Source organism: Tauraco erythrolophus, chromosome 3 (assembly GCF_009769465.1).
Source record: "Tauraco erythrolophus isolate bTauEry1 chromosome 3, bTauEry1.pri, whole genome shotgun sequence".
NCBI lineage: Eukaryota > Metazoa > Chordata > Aves > Musophagiformes > Musophagidae > Tauraco > Tauraco erythrolophus.
In genome coordinates, this window is record NC_141467.1 from 3,454,379 (window position 1) to 3,472,804 (window position 18,426).

The 18,426-nt window shown below is 42.7% G+C and overlaps 1 protein-coding gene across 1 annotated transcript in view; it reads left to right on the forward strand.

Moving 5' to 3' along the window:
* GMDS (GDP-mannose 4,6-dehydratase) overlaps nucleotides 1-18,426 on the forward strand; it is a 423,906-nt gene that overhangs the window by 350,766 nt on the left and 54,714 nt on the right. Inside the window, exon 9 of the mRNA XM_086608965.1 lies at nucleotides 513-609. Coding sequence (XP_086465091.1) covers nucleotides 513-609 — 97 coding nt within the window. The remainder of the gene's footprint in view (nucleotides 1-512; nucleotides 610-18,426) is intronic.

Below are 18,426 nucleotides of genomic sequence, written 5' to 3' on the forward strand. Positions count from 1 at the left end.
AAACTCGAGAACTGTTTTTGTTTTGCTTTTCCTAGTTAAGCACAAATTAAATTATGCAGCTTAATGCTATTCAAACAGAGCTTCACGTCCATAAAATTAACAGATTAAAGAGTTCCTGAAAGTATTGGCCAAAATACAAGAATTAAAAATATTTTAAGAAAACTACTTTGAACCAATCCGCAGATGAAAAGCTTCACTGTCATATTTGTTTGCAGATACATGAGACATTCTGAAATCAGGACGTTGTATTTTTCCCTAGCGCTATGTGTTTAATTTGGAAGTCCTGTACTTCAGACCTTCCACTAAATCAAAAACCAAAACAAAGAGACTTCAAAAGCCATTGTTGCTCCATTCAAGTCTAAGCTCTGCCTTTGTTCCTAGAGCTAATGAGTTTATACTGTCCTGCAGGGAGAATTGACACCAGCCTCAAGTAAATGAAAGCAGGCCAAATGTTGGTAAGATCAGAGCACTAAAGTAATTATGGGTTGATTAAATGTTTATCTTCTTTACAGGTGGGAAGGGAAGAATGAAAATGAAGTAGGACGATGCAAAGAGACTGGCAAGATTCATGTGACAGTCAATCACAAGTACTACAGGCCAACTGAAGTGGTAAGAAAATGCCCTCTCTCAGCTTTGCAAATGAATAATCCAATCACTCGGCCAATAAATTGCTGCATTTGGCCAGCAGTCTGTGAAAATGGCTTAATTGTGCTCCTGCTGCCAGCTTTTAGAGCTCCAAATTGGGCTGCTTGTTGCCCCCCTCGCAGCCAGCTACCTGGGAGCAGGCAGGGCTGCCCAGGAGGAGCGGGTTTGCCCTGTCTTGGAGATGCTGCTCGGCTTCGGTCGCTCTCTCCAGGTGGAGAGGGGATGCTTAGGGGGTGAAACATCACCTTATGCTTCACCAAAAACAAAATGTAAAACAACTTGTTGTTCCTCTGGTCTCGAATGGGTGTGTGGCCACCTCCAGCTGCAAGAAGGGAAAGCAGAGGAAGGTAGGCACTAATAAGATCGATTTTTAAAGTACCTCCTTCTGTGTTTTCGTGACAGTGTTTCAACTCCATCCAGTGAGTATCCCCTGTTCAGTTTAGATCCTTTTAACTGCGAGTACCCCAAAATGCCCGTTTTAGAAGCGCACCTGTGCTCTGTTTTCTCGGGTGCTTTGCAGGGTCCCACTCAGCCAAAGCTCCTTTGCAGAACACATCTTTGCTCCCCAGAGTGCCTCCGTGAAGTCTGCCAGGGGTGCTCCACCAGCACACGCTGCCGGCACCACTGAGCTCGAATCGCCTAATGGGAATGCTGGGAGAAGTAGAAAAAAAACCAACAATATTTCCAAATCGGGCGGGATGGTGGCAACGTGCAGAGATGGTCCAGGACGGAGCCTGGTTTCTGGACAGAGGGAACAATAGGCCAAATTGTGTGGTGTGGGAGTGGGTGTGCCCAGGAGAGGATGTTCTCATCCCCTGGGAGGGCGGTACCAGCCCGGCCAGCTGCTGATGCAGCATCGGCCATCGGTCCGTCCCTTCGGAAGCGCTGCCTTCAGCTGCCCGATTCAAGCAAGGTGTGACGAGGGCACGTTTGTCTTGACATGGATTGCAGGGTGGGAGTGGGGAGCTCCACGTGTGGAGGTGGACATGGGTTCTAAAATGGAAGTTCAGAGGGGAGCAGAGACTTTCATGTTATACAAAAAAGGGCTGGGCCCCGTGTATCAGGATTAAATGCTAGGAAGTCATTAAGAGCTGTCCGTCTTTCTGCGCTTTGGGAAGGTGTCAGATAAGGAGGACACAGAGACAAAAGGACTTGCCAAACAGGAAAAGGACACTTGACCCAACAAGTCTGCGCTTTGTGAGACCCACTTTCCTGCTTTGTCGTACCTACTACTAACAAGTACATATTCACTCCTCAAAATTTGTGGGTAATACGTAGCTGTTCTGAAGCCCTCGCTGTAGTTCCAGCTCATTCATGTGCTCAGGCATTTTCTGCTGAAATAGTGATGCCCATGGTCTCCTCTCTGTCCTTATTGGTCTCCTTTTGGGAACACAGTTTCTGGATTTAAAATTCAGCTCACTATATGCTTGTCAGTTTTGGGTCAGTGCCTGAGCACAGGTCCCTCAGGAATGCTCGTGCAATCGCTAGTGGGTCCATATATGAGTATAGGGTTGTGTTCAAATACAGAATGGAATGTGGCCTTGAAATAGCACTGCGTATAAACTCGGTAGGCATCTGATGTTTATCTGAAATTATCTGCTCTGTCGTAGGCCACCTTCCCGTGGGCTCCATCTCTCTCTTTCATTGCCCTCGTCTTGCCTTGCTTTTAACACAGTCCCTACTTGGTTCCTGTGGAACCTAAGAAGGCTGTGAAGCTGCTCAAGTGTGATCAAGGTAGAAGCACAAAAATGGGTTTTGAAGTACCTTTGTCTTCAGGAATATGCAGATGAACTGTGAGCAAACTCCTCTATGAAGAGATGTGACACCCACTTCCTGCAATCAAAGTCTCCTTTTTAGAGCATCTCAGGATGGGTACCCAGAATCACTTTTGGTTTTATTTAATTCTGATTTTAATTCTGTTCCTTATCAAAGGCAGGCAAACTTCTGTTTGTTTCAGTCAGGGAATCACATCTGTGCAATTCCAAAATGCCAGACCAAAATCCAATCCACCGTGAGAAAGCGAGGAAAAGCAATGAGAGAACTGAAACACGCTGATGGTGCATGTCCCCTCCCGCCACCCTCACCAAGACCACTGAAGGCAAGAAAGCCTCAGGCTGACATTTTGGAAGGAGGCTTAGCCAGATCTGTTGACAGGAATTCTGCTGTTGAATCCCAGCTGACACAGAAAATCTGATGCTCACATTCTCGTGTCTTATTTGGAAACATTTCTATCTATCTGTCTCTCTAAAATTTAACATGGTATTCTGGAAAGTGAAAATAAATATCATTTAATCTGGTGTACAGTCAGTCCTGACAGTGCCAATGCATTCATTTGAAAACACATTTGTTTTCTCCAGTGAGTGATCCCTGGGGTCAAGGCCTCCCATTGAAAAGCTTAGCTGTGCTGAAGAAGAAACCTTGAAATGTGAGACTGTCTTCTGGTCAAACTAAGTAGACCCTTTGAATGCCTTGACTCTAAATCTCTTCACTCTGCTTTTGACTGCTTTGGGGCCCCCTGATATTTACTGGCCTTGGGAATTGTTCCTGCTAATGCTCCTAATGCCTGTCTCTCTCCCCCTCTCCTGGCATCTTGCAAACTGCAATCCTGTCGGTCTCATTTCTTTTGGATTGTATTGAATTCCTATCAGTATCTTTTCTGACCTTTTTTTAATTGTATTTGGAGGCTTTGATCTGCTGCAAGGATTGGGGGAAAATTATTACTTCTGCTTTTCTTAAAATCAGTGTTTTCACAGGAGCTTCATGACAAGTTTGCTTTTTATACTGGACTTGATACACTACAAAAGATGCTTTCACAGATTTTGTAGGCTTTTTTAGCACACGGCTGGTAAGGTCATACGTTACACTCGTCTGCTGCCCTAGACGTGTAAAAATAAGTTTCCACTACAGTTTACTCACCTGTAAAACGTAGATACTTCAGAAATGATCTCACTAGTCTTTTCTACTTTTGTTAGAATCAGAATGTTCATATTGTAGGTAGGCAACTTAGTTGATTCTTGGATTTAAATCATCTATTTGGTATTCACCAAAATAATATTAAAATTAATTTTATACTACTTTTAAAAGTTAAAACTGAAATGCAATGAGCCACCTCAGTCAGCTGGCAACAGGCAGCCCTGCAGCACAGGATGTCGGAAGCATCAGGTCTCTCATCCCCTGAAGTTGAGTAGTTTTTAGAGAATTAGGGCCTGTCTTTAATTTTCTCATCTTTCAGCAGGATAATTACTATAAATTCGTATGCAGAAATTTCCCTCCAAGAATTGCACAACTGCTTCTAATCAAATTATGCCCGTGAAGGTGTTTGAGTAAAATTGCCTCTATTATTTTTGCATGGCGGATATTAAGCTAACAGTTCTGTAGGAGCTTGCTTCATTTCATTGCCCTTTCCTGCAACAATGAAGATTAACTTCAGGTCTCACTGGTCTGTCCTGTCATCGTGGGACTTGAGATGTATGTATCTCTTGGTTAGGAGTTTATGTTACTTTTTAAAAGGGAAAAAAATTTCAACTATATGTAAATGTTGGGTTTTCTCTGAATCTAATGCTCTGCATGTGTTACAGAGAATTCTTCCCCTTCCCTCCCACCTGTTTCCACAGTTGTCCTACAGCTTGCCTAGGATAGGAACTGCAGGTTGTATTTGTGCATCACAGTTGTTATGGGCTGGCATGGCTGCAACTCTGAGGATGTACATACATCAATGCAAATGTCCTTCCTTTAAGCAAGCCCTAGAAACTCTGTCACAATGTGGAGCTAATATTTAAGCAGTCATCTGGCCTCTTATTGTACTTCTTCAAAGAAAAAAGGGCATGCTAACTTGCTAACTTCTTCCTTTTGTTATATGCCTTAAGAAATTAAGCATTTTTTTCCCAGTCCTTTCTAGCACTGAGATAAATTAAACTCCACATAATGGATAGGAGAAAAAATTCATGGCAATGTCAAAAGATACTTTGTCCTCCTGGAATTATTTCCTTAAAGCCGCTCTTTCTAACTCCTAAGAAGTTCTATATCCCTCCTTACCAGGTTGTTTACTTTTCAAAGGCTTGTTTGTTGTATCTGAGTATCTACAGATATATATATATAGAGAGAGAGAGATACATAGATATAAAAAAGAAATTTCCGAAGTCTCCTGTGTGTTGCTTACACTAAACTTAACATCTTTACTTAACTGCGTTTGGCCTCAGTTGCCCTTTTTCCTCCTTGGAATTAATCAGGATGGCTTTAAATTTCAGTCGTTTTTTAAAAAATTCAGCTCTACGTTTCCCATGTTTCATAGGATTCCAGTAAAAATTCCTTGGGGCATATCACATTCTCCCAAAGTCAGCTTTCTTAAAGTCAAAAACATCTCTGAACTCCTGTAAGTGTTCCTGCCCTAAAGAGCATGTAGAGTCTAATGAAACCATGATCACAACCCCCTAAATGCCCTGCACTTCCACTTTAGTTTTCATACAAGCTTCATTTCCTGCTCTTACCTTCAGAGCCGCCTGTGACTGTAAACTGTTCAGATGTCTGCCCGAGGAAACATGTGCTTCCCTTCCTCAAGGATCTTTTTGCTCATCAATGTCAATATGTGGCCTGTTTCATACTCATGAAAATGAAACGGGAACATTCAAGGAAGAATAATCTTCAGACTATTTTCCTGTCTATTTTCCTCACTAGCAGCCAGGTAAAGAAGTTGCAAGTCGTCATAATTCTGACAGTCTTCTCGTATCTGTTTTTTGGTGTTTTTTTTCTCCTTGTTCTGAAAATGTATGTCAACATCTGAAAACTACTGCCTTGGTAAATGATTACCTCTGTTGTCCTTAATTCTCCTCCAAGCTGACTTGGCTGCTGGGTCAGCCAAAATATTTACATCTTTCCTTACTTCAACCTTAACATTATCTCTGCATTGTTTTGCCACCCTCTTCCTTTCATTTGTCCCTCCTGCTAATAAAACCTGCAGTAGATTTTTTGTTTGTTTGTTTTAGTTAAGGCCTTACATATCAGGCATTTCAGAGGTATCTCTGAAAACACACATGTCGAATTCAGCCAAGTAAAATAACGATTAGTAGTAACTTGTCTCTGTATAGCATCCAGAAGGCACTGAGCACTTAACATATTTTAAAGGTTTCTCAACAAGCATGTGAAAAAAGTTTTTTTTAAAAAAAAAAAAAAATGGTATGACTGTGTTTCTGCTTCTGAAAGGCATGTATGGCAGAGCAGCCACACTACGCTACTCGAGTGAGATCATGAGGCAGTGGCAAAGTTAGGAGGAGAGCCTGGTGGCCTTGTGCTCTGCTGCCGTTCCTAGTGGAAGCAACAGTCCTGCCATGGGTAGCTTTCTACTTTCTTCTCTCACCCTGATTTTGTTCATCTTAATTGTTCCTTAGAAGATAGGAAGATCATTTTTGCTCTCAGGTTTTCCTCTCAATACGTCACCAAACCTGAGAAGCTTCAGCAGGCTCGTGTCCAGTCTTGCTCTCTGTCTTGTTTAATCCTCTTAACAGACTCTTAGCAGGAGCCCTCCTTTCTTGTGGGAGCAGATACCTAATATGTTGTGCCCCTCCAACACTCCCACACACATTTCTGACTTTTTGCTTCATAACTAGCTCATTACATCAGTGTTAGACAGGCACATCCAGTAAAGGAATCCCTCTGGACACCACTGTTTGCAGTCCTCATATGCTCTGCTTTACTCGGTTGCTTCTCTTTGCGTCATCCTGCTCCTCCTCTGCTGTGCCTCCAACAAAATATTTCTCTGGCAACTTCTACAGCTGGCTCTGTTCCCCTTCCTCCTTCACCACCTCTTTCCCTGCTGTCATTCCTGAGGTTTTGAAACCAGCCATGTGTCATCTGTGACCTTCACATCTTCATTGATCTTCCTGAGAACATCAGCCTGTCTCTCTGAGTCTGCTTTCTGATCCTCTAATACCACAACTGTCCGACAAGACGAGCCAGAGGAAAAGGGTGTCCTTACCTCCTGGGGTCTAAGTTAGAGTGCTTTTTCACCCTGGGTGTTGCACCATTTGTTCATTTACAAGATCAGTAGTTTTTCTTCAGAAATGATCAGCCTAGCTGAAGAAATCCCTGTCTGACTTTGGGCGATGCAATTTTCCCCTCTGGGTGGGTAAAGAGATTGCAACCCCATTGAAAAGCTAGTGTGCAGAGATAAAGCTGTCATCCAGGCAGAAGGGTTGGTGGTTTTAATTCGTTGCTCGTTTTTCTAAATGCTGTTGACACGTAGCAATTAGTGGCAATCTTGGATGTGACAGATCCAGGCTCAACTCCTGAAAAAGGAGTTTTAAATTAAACTTAGGTGACTGGAGGATTAAGGCTGAGGGAGAGGTGAACGAGGATAGAAGGTTGTTTACCTCCTTAATTAGGCCCTGATTCAGCCAAGCATCCAAGCAAGTGCTTCACTTCAAGGGCAGCAATAGTTAATAGGGATGGTTTCCATACTTGGAGCTAAAAGTGTGCTGACGTGCATTGCTGCATCTTAATATGCAGCAGAGCAACTCAAGTGTGATGGGAACTGAGGACGTGCCAGCTGATTATTCTCGTTTGCCTGCCCCACTGTAGGTGAGCAGGCTGCTCGGGAGCAGAGATGCTGAAATAGCTCAAGACAGTTTCTTTAGCTGGCTTCTCTTGGGGTGGCTTCGCAGGCAAGAAGGATTAGACCAAGTTCAGGCAGTTTGTAGTTTTAATCAACTGCTCCTGCAGTGACGTTTCCTGCCCGTAATTCTTCTCTGCCTTCCTGGCAGTGGGGGGTCTGACCACCACCTCTTCACTTATTCATGTTTATTCATGCACAGAAAGCCTCTCTTTATCTCACCTCTTATCCCCTTGCCTCTCCCTTCTCTTGGCTAGCCATTTGGCCACCTCCTCCCCCTTGTTGTCTCTGTTGTCTCACCCTCCTTTGGACCATTCCTTGTTTTCTTATCACTGCCTATCCTACGCCTGTCCCATACAAACACTCCCTGTGCTCCAGCAGATGTGGTGGGAAATGTGGAGCCTCTGAAGGGAAGCTACAGGGGTGGGGGAAAGCCTGGAGCAGGCAAAAGCCGAGACAGAAGTCCAGGCTCAGGCAGCACACGTTTGCCACAACTGCCAAGTGTTCCCTCCTGCCAATGGTCTCCACCACCTACAGCCTATTCCTCATTTCCTACATGAGACCAGACATTCGAAAGAGCTGAACTGTGGTTCAGACCACATTTCGGAGTGCCCAGTGAGACCGGAGTACTGGCAGAGTGGCTCAGCACAAAATTGTTCCCACCAGGGCTCTCTAAAGACTTTGGTGTCAGAGGTGGTTGAGGTCACTTACGGACCTGATTGCTGGTTCGCGTCCATGAGTAGGAGCGTATCTGAAGACCCGTCTGTCTCCCTTTCAGAAGCTGTTTATTTTATCTTAAAATGAGATTCTACAAGTCAAGCAATGTGTTAAAAATGCCGTTCACATTTTGACTGTTCTTTTCAGTGTGCTGTGCCAACTCAACTCTCGCAGTGGTTTTAGAATGGCAGCTCAGAACCGTAAATGACATGATTTATGTGAAAATTAAAATGGCTTTTGAATACAGAGGATATGAGACAGAGGTGAGGTTTCCTTTAACAAATCTGGAATTGAGGGCTGGGCTCCTAATTTCTCCAGCCATCGCAAGAGCTTGCCTGCCTTCAGCTGCTTGTATTTTATTTTATGGGTGAGTGGGTGCGTGGAGGAAGACAACAGCCACAGAGTGTTTGTGTGTTTCATCTGAGAAGCCATGAGATGGTTTCAGTGTTGTTAAAAACTTCTGCTGAGTTTGGGTCAGCAGATGCCTTGACATCAGCCTTTTCAGCATGAAGTCTTCCAGTTAGTGGTTTGCTGGGGGTTTAGCTGTCTCAAGTCTGGGTATGCCATGGCACCTAATACTTTTCCTGCTAGAAAGATGGAACTTCAAGCCACTGATTCGCAAAATCCTGTGCCACCCCCTGCAAAATATGTATCAGTGTTATTTTGGCACTGCTGAAGATGTTACCAGAGTGAGCACGGTTGTCCCTCCAAGAGACACCCCAGGGCAGTGGGAAGGGGCCATATGGACCAGGTTAGGAGAAATGCATAAAGAGGTAGCCAGTTCTGAGGAAGCAGGAAGGTTTGGGGATTTGTCTCCAAAAGCTGTCATTTCATGTTTTTTTTCAAGTGTTTCACAGTCCAAAAATGACAGTAGGGGTTTTTTCACTTTCTTTTATTTCTTTAGTTATTTGAAGTTTATGCCTCTAGAAAACGTGCAATGTTTTAACTTTACCTATGGAAAAAAAAAAAGTCAAAAAGTATTCTGCTCAAAAAAAGAGAGAACAAAGTTGGCTTTTCAGCTTTTCTAAGGAAAGCCTAATTAGGGGGGCAGAAGGGTACTTTTGTGGGGTAGTCAGACTTTGTTTCAGATTGATCCTAGAGGTCTTCTGTCTCCCCAGAAATTCACAAGAAGTTTTTGTTCAGACTTGTATCTCTGTCTTTCACCATTTACAGTTTCTCTCAAAGGGACAAATGGTTGAAAGGAAGTGAAGGTTTGGAAGTGATTGCTTAAAAAATAAATAAACCTTCACCTTTCCCCTCTATCACGTTTAGAGCGATCATTTGTAAATTAACAACTTCGTGATGGAGGCATGAAGAGGTGGGACCTTTGTTATTGTTGCTACCCTGTGATGATGATGATGTTGATGAGTGCTTAATCACCTTCCAAATCTTCGTGTCTCATCTTCATATTCTGCTAAAAACCTGTAGCAATAATTCTGACCTTATCAGAACTTTAAAACGTTTTACATTGTTAATTATTTTTTAGTATCCTTAATGCTTCCCTAGTGTTCAAGGAGAGCTTGTATTGTTGAGTTGCAGAGGAAATTGAGCCTTGTAGATCTAAACAACTTCTTGAAGTTTTCGTTGTTGATGAATAAAACGCTAGAAAAATTTCACTCTGACATAAAAGTCTCCAGTACTTGTCATGAACCAGGAAACGGATCTTCATGCCCATTTTGGATGCTCCCCAAATTGTCTGATGTCCCAGCTGGATGGGTGAAAGAGGAGACTGTAATTATCTGCAGGGCAGGGGAAACTTAAACATTAAAGAGCTTTATGCCTAGGATCAGCTGGAATTTTTGCTCATTCCTCACATATAGTGTCTGAGCTCACCAAAGCAGACAATATGAAAAATATTAACAGGATTCAAGAGGACATTAGTAATAGATTAAGAGTGCATGCCTCCCTTGCAAGACTTTTTTTTCTTGATTATTTTTTTCTTTTCAGCCAGAAAAGTCTAAAGGTGAGTAGGTGAAGTCAATTTTAATAATTCACAGACGATAATACATCTATTTCTAACTTGACAGAGCTAGTGTTTAAACTATTAGCATTGTCTGGCATAACATAAAACAGGATCAGTCACTCATCCCTTTGAAACATCTAACCTGGCCTCATTTAAATTTCTTCCTTCCAGCTTTGCCAGTGCATTTTAATAATCTTGTAGAGCTCTCAGCTGACTTGTGACTTCAGACTTTATCTACTGAGTTGTGGTTAGAAACGGAGTGAGACAGCACCATTCCTCCTCCTGCTTTTTCTGTATGCGATGACACAGAACCCTCAGTGCTACAGATAGCCATTGAAATTCAAAACAGACCACTCGACTGCTGAACAGAAATGAGTTTTAAATCAGATTATCTTTTTGGAACACTGTTCCGTAATTTTTGAAAACACTCTTTTTTTTTTTTCCTTCGTCCTGATTGCTGAACTTTGCAGTCATGCTTTGTATTGAATAGCTCTAAGAGGGAAGGCGGATTAACAGTCATGAAAACAAAAAAATGTGGTTTAAAACAGGACGCCTGCCTGTTTTTTTACAGTAATCTGTGACAAGTTCATGTTTATAATTCACTACATCTGTTACCAACTTAGTGCTTTGCAGACCTTAGTTTTACAAATTTCCAGATTGGGTGACTAGGAGTTGAATTGTTTTTGTTTTTATTTTTCTTCTGTTTGACCCATAAAATACTACACTTCCACCTTCTGATTTAGAAAGCAAAAACATATATTTAAGCTTCTTTACAGTAACAAAGACTTCTGACTAAAGCAATTGGCTCCCACTATAGTTATTCCTTAGATAACAGTTGTAAATTTCCAAACCTCTAATCCTTGGCAACATTTCCCTCTTGATCCTAGTTTCTGTTTCCATGTGTTGGGGGAGATTAAAAAGTGGGTTACGAAGGTGAAATTGGAAACAGAGGAAATGTGAGGTTTTAGGAAGAGCTCAGGTGAATGATAGGGCTCGAAGTTTGCTCTGTGCACTGTTTTCATAGCTATGAAACAAAACCTACCAGGGCCCCTTCTTATACTGTAGTGTCACCACTGGTCATGTGTTGTGACATTTGCTCCTCACTCTAAACAATTCTTCTGTAGTGCTAATCCTGTAAGGTTACCACAGTCTTTTATCCTGCAGTAGTTGGCTGAAAGGGCTTGCAGATGAGTATCCAAGGTAGCATTTAGGTGTTTTTTCTGACCTTTCTTTCTCTGTCTCCTCCTCAAGGTGCTTATAGGTATAATCTCTGAATTTCACATATTTGTTAGATGCCTTCTGGACAGCTCCTAGGCTTAAAATAATGACCAAAATTGATCTAGTCTGTTTAAGTGAATCCCAAAAGTGTCAGACAGCTCAGGCACTGTAAACAAAAAGTTGACATGATTAGAATCTGAATAGTCCTAAAGGTAAGCTACCCACCTCTATAATGATTAAATAGCTCTGTGGTATAATGAATGCAAGGGGAAGGTGGACACAGGAGTAAAAACAGAAACACAAGTAATTACATTATTCACAACAGTAGAGATTCACAACAGTGAAGACTTATGTGCACTTGAAGAACAGCCAAAGGGAGTTGGTGATGGATGACAGGCAGTTGGCGTGCTGGAAAGCTCACAAGAAGTATTCTTGGTTTTACCTTCTAGTATTAGCGACCACAATTAGTTCTACTTTGGCTTAACTGCTGGATGGAGTTAAAAAAAAAATAAAACAACAAATATGATTGACTTAATTAGGTTCTTAAAAATGGCTTTGTGGAGGATTTCCTCCTCCAGACTAATGCCTGAAACAATTATCTTTGATACCTTTGATAGTATAGCTTGCTATAACTGAGAATACCCTGGATGCAAACATCTGCATCCAGCAGCTACTTCAGCTGGTGATTTGCTTTCAGAGGAAGCAGGTGTCAGGCCATGATTGCTTGGGAGAGACTCCTGGGAGAAACCGTCCATGTGTGCAGGTACGTGGCGGTCGATGTACTTGCCGTGGTCTTTGTGAGGATCAGCGTTATAAGTTCATCAAATGGACATACAAACAAGTGACTGGAAGGTTTAGCTACAGCACTGGGACAACACAGCTGCCATTCATGTACCTGGGAATGACGTACCAGGACTTTGAGCTGGGAGGGACCGTTCAGAAACGTGACAAAGCGGGTTGGAGTCACTGTTGCTTTTGGCTGGGACTGGCAAGGATTGTCCCATTTACAGCGGTAAGAGGAAAGGGGTTGCTGAAGGGATGTCAGAGGAATGTCATCAATAACTCATTTTCCCCACGCCAGTGAATGCCAGTGACTGCTGGAGACAGAAAAAGCTAAATGCATTAGGTGTCAATGCATCCGTGGTTTGTGTATCAACTTTCACCTTGTTACCAACTACTTTTTTTTCTCTAAAGCCTGAAGAAGTTGGGTTGTCTCTCGGGTCTTCCAGTGTCTTTTTTTAACTGCCCAGAACCCAGCTTGACACTGTTTGCAGTTACCAGTGAGCAAAACTTCACAAGACATAGTATATCAAGAATGCCCCCAAGCACTGGGCGATGTGAAGGCTTTCTCAGGGGTCCTGTGTAACCTGTTGTGATGGGTTGATGTAAAGGGGTTCTGGTGGCAGGAGAGGGGATTTGCTCCCTGTGACTTCCCTGGTTTCAGAACTGGGACACCTGTCAAAGACAGTTCAGGAGACTGGCATGCTTCAGCCGACACACCACCCCTGTGTCTCTCTCCCAAAAGCTGCGAGTAGATTGTTGAGGCAGAGGAAGGAAACCTTTTATCAAGTTCCTCTACAGGAAAATGTTCATTCTCTACAGGAAAATGTTCATTTTGGATCAGGATTCCGAGTGAATAAAGATCCAGTTAGAATTTTTAGAAGAAGTTTCCCTTCCATTCATGGCTATGGACTGGCCAAATTTTGACCATCTTGTAATAAGTACCGGCTAAACGTTTACAGTGATCTCTGTAGAGATGCACTTTGAAGAAGGGCATTCTGTTGATATAAATTATTTTAACACGGGCTTTAGGTATTAGAGAGATTCCTGCATAAGGAAAGGGAAAGTTAGACTTCTCTGTGAGGATACGAATTTAAACCGTAATGAGAATGGGAAGGGATGACTTGACAACGCATTGGTGGAGGTAAACAGACTAATTTCTGTGGAAAGGGTGTTGACAAGCAGTGATTTTTGGGAAGCCTCCAGACAGAGTCCAGACACTGACTTTAGGGATTTAGACAGTATAAAAATGATTGAAAAAAAAAAAAAATTACATCAGCTGTGCCTGCAGTTTTTTCTTTTTTTCACATACTTTTTTTCTATTAAACATTTCCAGAAACACTTGTACAGTTAAGCCTAGTACTGTGAAAAGGACTAGTATTATTTTTTGATAGATTCTTCCTGTGTTGCTTTTGTGTCAAATTGAGTATGTTTCAGCTGCAAGTTTAGGGTTCTTAAAAAAAAAAAAAAAAAAAGAATACATAGGGTTTTGAGCCTAATAGACCTCATGTGGACCTGAACTAAAATGATTTGCACTGAATATCATGTTAGTAAGTGGCCTTGCATATTCACATGGCCTTAGGCATAGATATAGAGATGGCTCCCTCCAAAACTAAGTTCCAGGCATGCTGACAAAATCATTTGCTCATGTCCCAAATATTGTTTTGTTCTGGTTTGTTCTCATCCCCCAAATTCATTTTTATTTTGCCTAATAAGGAGATGCTGGGCGCGGGGGGAGCTTACAAGCATTCTGCTTTGTTGCTTCTTTTCTGCCCCCTCGACAAAGCATCCCATTGATTGCTGCTGCAAAGAAAGCAAACAGATTCCTCTTTTTGTACCCTCAGATCCCTCCTGAAAACTCTTTTGTTACCCTCAAAAATCTGTGTATTAGTGATGTGCGATGATTATTTGTGCATCCCGGTGACTGCTACTGTGGTCCAGTGATCACATCCAATGATTCCTCCCACACCAAAGGTGCCAGGAGGGAAAACCTTGGCTGGTTCTCACTAGCCCTTTGCCATCTAGTGAGTGCACCAAGAGAACTGGGGCTCTGGGCTCTGCCCTTTCCTTAGTCACCTAAAGCACTGTCTCATTCACGCAAAAACCCGGGGCCCAATTCGTGGTCAAAAATGTCATAGGAGGAAAACGTGGTTTCATCTAGTCCTGGTATGGATTGTATGACACTCGTCTTTCTCTTCTTTCAAAACGATGCTGTTAGTATCTAATAGATCCAGATAGCCCTATCCTGTAGTTTTTTCTACTAAAACCAGAAAACTCAGGGTTAGGGATCAGATGGTTTAGTGTCGCTGATTTGTTGTGTCCCTTTGGGTGAGTTATATACACGTTCTGATGCTAAAGACTCAGGAAGTTTTGTGTAGAGAGTTTGGGATCTCATTTTCATTTAAACTGTGACCTTCTTATACTTCTTCTACATTAAAATGGGCTTTACAGGGGACATTTATTAAACTATTTGAGCAAAGGCTCAGGTGTCAGCTTAATTCCGCTGCTGGCACATGTCATGTGGAGAGCGTACAGTATTTTTGCAGGGCTGAGGCTTGTCTCCTGTCCTGTTTCTTCTCACCATGTGCTTTTGCAGAGGGTGACTACACCTCTCTATTGAAATACGTTGTCTTTATTATTCTCCCTAGCCTTCCACTTAACTCTCTGTACTGTGATCGTCTAATCACTCATCTTCCTATATCATCATTAGTCATTCCAGTATTTTCCTTCCTCTTTCCCCACAACTGTCTGTTACCACTCAGTTCTGACTTTTCAAATGTATTTAGATATTAACATTTTTACTTAGTTACATCTCTTCAGAGCTAAAATACTTGTTTTGCTTAATGCTTTTTTTTTTCTAGAAGAAATACAAGACTCTTGCCCCGGAATACAAATTCCGCGCTCCCATTACTCCCCAGGGCCTACTCCTGCTCTCTGCTTGTGCTGCCCAGCTAGTTGAACATGCAAGTGTCGTTTCAGTCTTTCTGCAGAAACAGAACTTTAGGTTTTATTCTCAGAGATGACTTTTAAAAAGATCCCCAAGAATCCCAAGTTGTGCTTACCCAGAACAAAAGCAAAAAAGCACATGCCTGCAAGTACTCACCAGGCAAAAAAAAAAAAGGGGGAGAGAGTCCAACTTTTTGATCTTCTTTTTCCCAGGTATTGGTAAGTAAGTGAAGCAGAACTTGATTTGGTGTTCATTCTTGATGAGATGCATGTGCCGTGCACGTACATGATTTCTCTCTCTCTCTTCTCTGTTTAAATCCCATTTAAACAGTGCTTGGTGACTGCTGGGAGTTGTAATCCATGTGCAAGTCTGTCATGAGGCAAACACCAGCTGGAGGAACGAGGAACGGCTCCGCGGAGCGGGCTGCAACCAGTTCAGTTACTGAGGAGTCATAAAAGAGGGAAAAAGGGGTTCAGGAGAACTCAGCCAGTGCCTTTTGGAAAGTGTTTCTTACACTCTCTTAAGAGCTACAAAGTCTGTGTCTTGTATGGTTTCTCATGCTTAGCCAGGGACAAGAATACAAAACAGAAAATGACAGAACTTCACAGCCAAATTAGTACTTTCTCAGATTTGTTTGACAAGGTATTTCACACAGCTTCAGAGTAGACTGAAAGCACCTATAAAAATCTTCTGTTTACTACCTAGAAAGAAAAACAATATCTTTTGCCTTTTACTGAAGGAAACTTTTTTTTTTCCCCTGCCAAAATCAACAACAATGTGAATATTTCCACTTGGTTCTCTACTTCTGATACGTGTTTTCATTACTCATCTCTAAAGTCCCTGTCTGGGTGCATTTGCAGAAGGTTATCTGAAGAAGAACAGGTGTTTGGAATTTCACCATTCTTTTAATTAAATAATGTGTTAGGGTATATTTATAGCTTTGCTGATTCAGAGCCATAGGTTAACAACTCCTCTACTCCAATGCTATTGAGTAATTGCCAAGAGCACTATCCTAGCACTTCTGTAAAACAAAGCACTAGGGACTGTTAGTGTAGAAAACTGTATAATTTTATAAGGGAATTTTAATAGGGAGCACTATTAAAAACAAATACCTCTTTTTATGAGTATTGGCTAATGAGTGGAACGCTAAAAAAATATACTAAGCAGTGACAGCATCAGCAATAGAAAGGATAAATGACAACAGATAACTGAGAGTGGTGAATGTACCATAGCTGTTATTACTGATTTATCCTGCCTAGTTTCCTTGATGTTGTGCTCAAAAGTAATCAAGTCATTGGTATGTGTATTACAGCAGAGCAGATCTAGGGACTGTTTGATGATGCTATGAATCACAACCTGGCCACAAGGGTATGTGGACTTGGGCATCTTCATATTAAGTACATCCCACTATTTACCCTTCATAGAATCATAGAATGGTTAGGGCTGGAAGGGACCTTCAAAGGTCATCTAGTCCAACCCCCCTGCAAGGAACAGGGATATCTCCAACTAGATCAGGTTGCTCAGGGCCTCGTCCAGCCTGGCCTTGAACGTCTCCAGGGATGGAGCATCCACCACCTCTCCGGGCAACCTGTTCCAGTGTTCTACAACTCTCATGGTAAAAAATTTTTTCCTAATATCCAACCTGAATCTACCTCCCTCTATTTTAAAACCATTACCCCTTGTCCTATCCCTTGTCCTATCACAACTGGCCCTCCTGAACAGCCTTTCCCCATCTTTCTTGTAGGCCCCCTTGAGGTACTGGAAGACCGCTATAAGGTCACCCCGGAGCCTCCTCTTCTCCAGGCTGAACAGCCCCAACTCTTTCAGCCTGTCCTCATAGGAAAGGTGCTCCAGCCCTCTTATCATCTTCGTGGCCCTCCTCTGGACCCTCTCCAACTGGTCCACGTCCTTCTTATCCTGCTTGGAATCTTTTGCAAAGGCAGTGAGCTGAAAGGTTAAAATCATAGAATCATAGAATGGTTTGGGTTGGAAGGGACCTTAAAGATCATCTAGTTCCAAACCCCCTGCCATGGGCAGGGACAACCCTCCACTACACCAGGTTGCCCAAAGCCTCATCCAACCTGGCCTGGAACACCTCCAGGGATGGGGCAGACACAACTTCTCTGGGCAACCTGTTCCAGTGCTTCACCACCCTCTGAGTGAAACATTTCTTCCTTATGTCCAATCTAAATCTGCCCTCTTTCAGTTTAAATCCATTGCCCCTTGTCCTATCACTACATGCCCTTGTAAAAAGTCCCTCTCCAGCTTTCCTGTAGGCCCCCTGTAAGTACTGGAAGGCTGCAATAAGATCTCCCTGGAGCCTTCTCTTCTCCAGACTGAAGAGCCCCAACTCTCTCAGCCTGTCTTCATAGCAGAGGTGCTCCAGCCCTTGGATCATCAAGTTAGTGGGAACTATTGTTCGCGGAGAACAATTTTGTTAGGTAGGCTTACAAACAGTGTATGTCCTCTGAGGAAAATAAGTTGAATTGACACGGTTGCAAGATGTGGGCTGTGAAACAAATCTCTTAACACTTGACATACACTACAAATGGAGACGATGGTTCTTGAGGTGAAATGGATTTTAATGTACTATGGTGCTGGCACCTGTGTAAACCACCTTGCAGCCTACAGAGGCCTAAGAGGTGAAGTATGGAAATGATCACAGTCCAGTGGAGGCTGAAATCCTGGCCACAGCCTGCAGCGGAGCCCAGGTTTCATTTGCGTGGTATATTTTCACAAAAGAGATCCTGCTGCCTGGAGAGTGAATGTTCTCAACAAAATGCTTTTTGTGAGGCTTTCAGTGAGGGTTTTCAGTGGGGTGACTACAAGAGGAGGGAATAGGAATGCTACCCCACTTCTGGGCAGAGTGAGAAAGGGAACTGCAGTTATAATGTCTTTTCTTTTGTTAAGGTAGTTTGAAGAACCTCTTACAAACACACGCTGTCCTGTCCTGTCCGTTTAAAAACCTTTGCCTCTTTCCCTCTGTTTTTTTCTGATGAAATGCTGCAATTAGAAGCTTATGAGTATCGCTGTATAGCTGCTCTGAAGTGTTGGTTTAAAGAATAAGTTTATAAAACTTTCCCCTTCTGTGTGACTGCCATGGCCATTCAGGGGCTTTCACTCACTTGCTGTGACCAACTGAAAGTCAGCTTTGAAGCAAAATGCTTAATTCATTCCCAAATTCAGTCCCACTTTAATAGCTGATGGTAATCGTCCTAATATTAGAGTAGAGGCTTAGAGGGACAGTGGACCTCAGAGCTGCAGATCTTGAGCCCTGCTTGGGGTGGAATTTGTGAGCAAGGCATCCCCTCCAGGGTTACTCACAGAGGAAGGAAGGGGTGGCTGGTGTCTTGGCCCTTAGGGTTGAAGTGCTTGCCAGCAAAGCTGGAGTGCTTCGAAAAGGTCTGCAGTTCAGCAGGGTTGTGGTATAAATACTCCCCCACAGTCAGGAGCAGTGGAAAGGCAGAGACACCATGTGAAGGTTTACTTTAGCTCTAAATTTTCATCCTTTGGAAAACAAGTATTTTATTTCGCCAGTCTCACCCTGTTCAA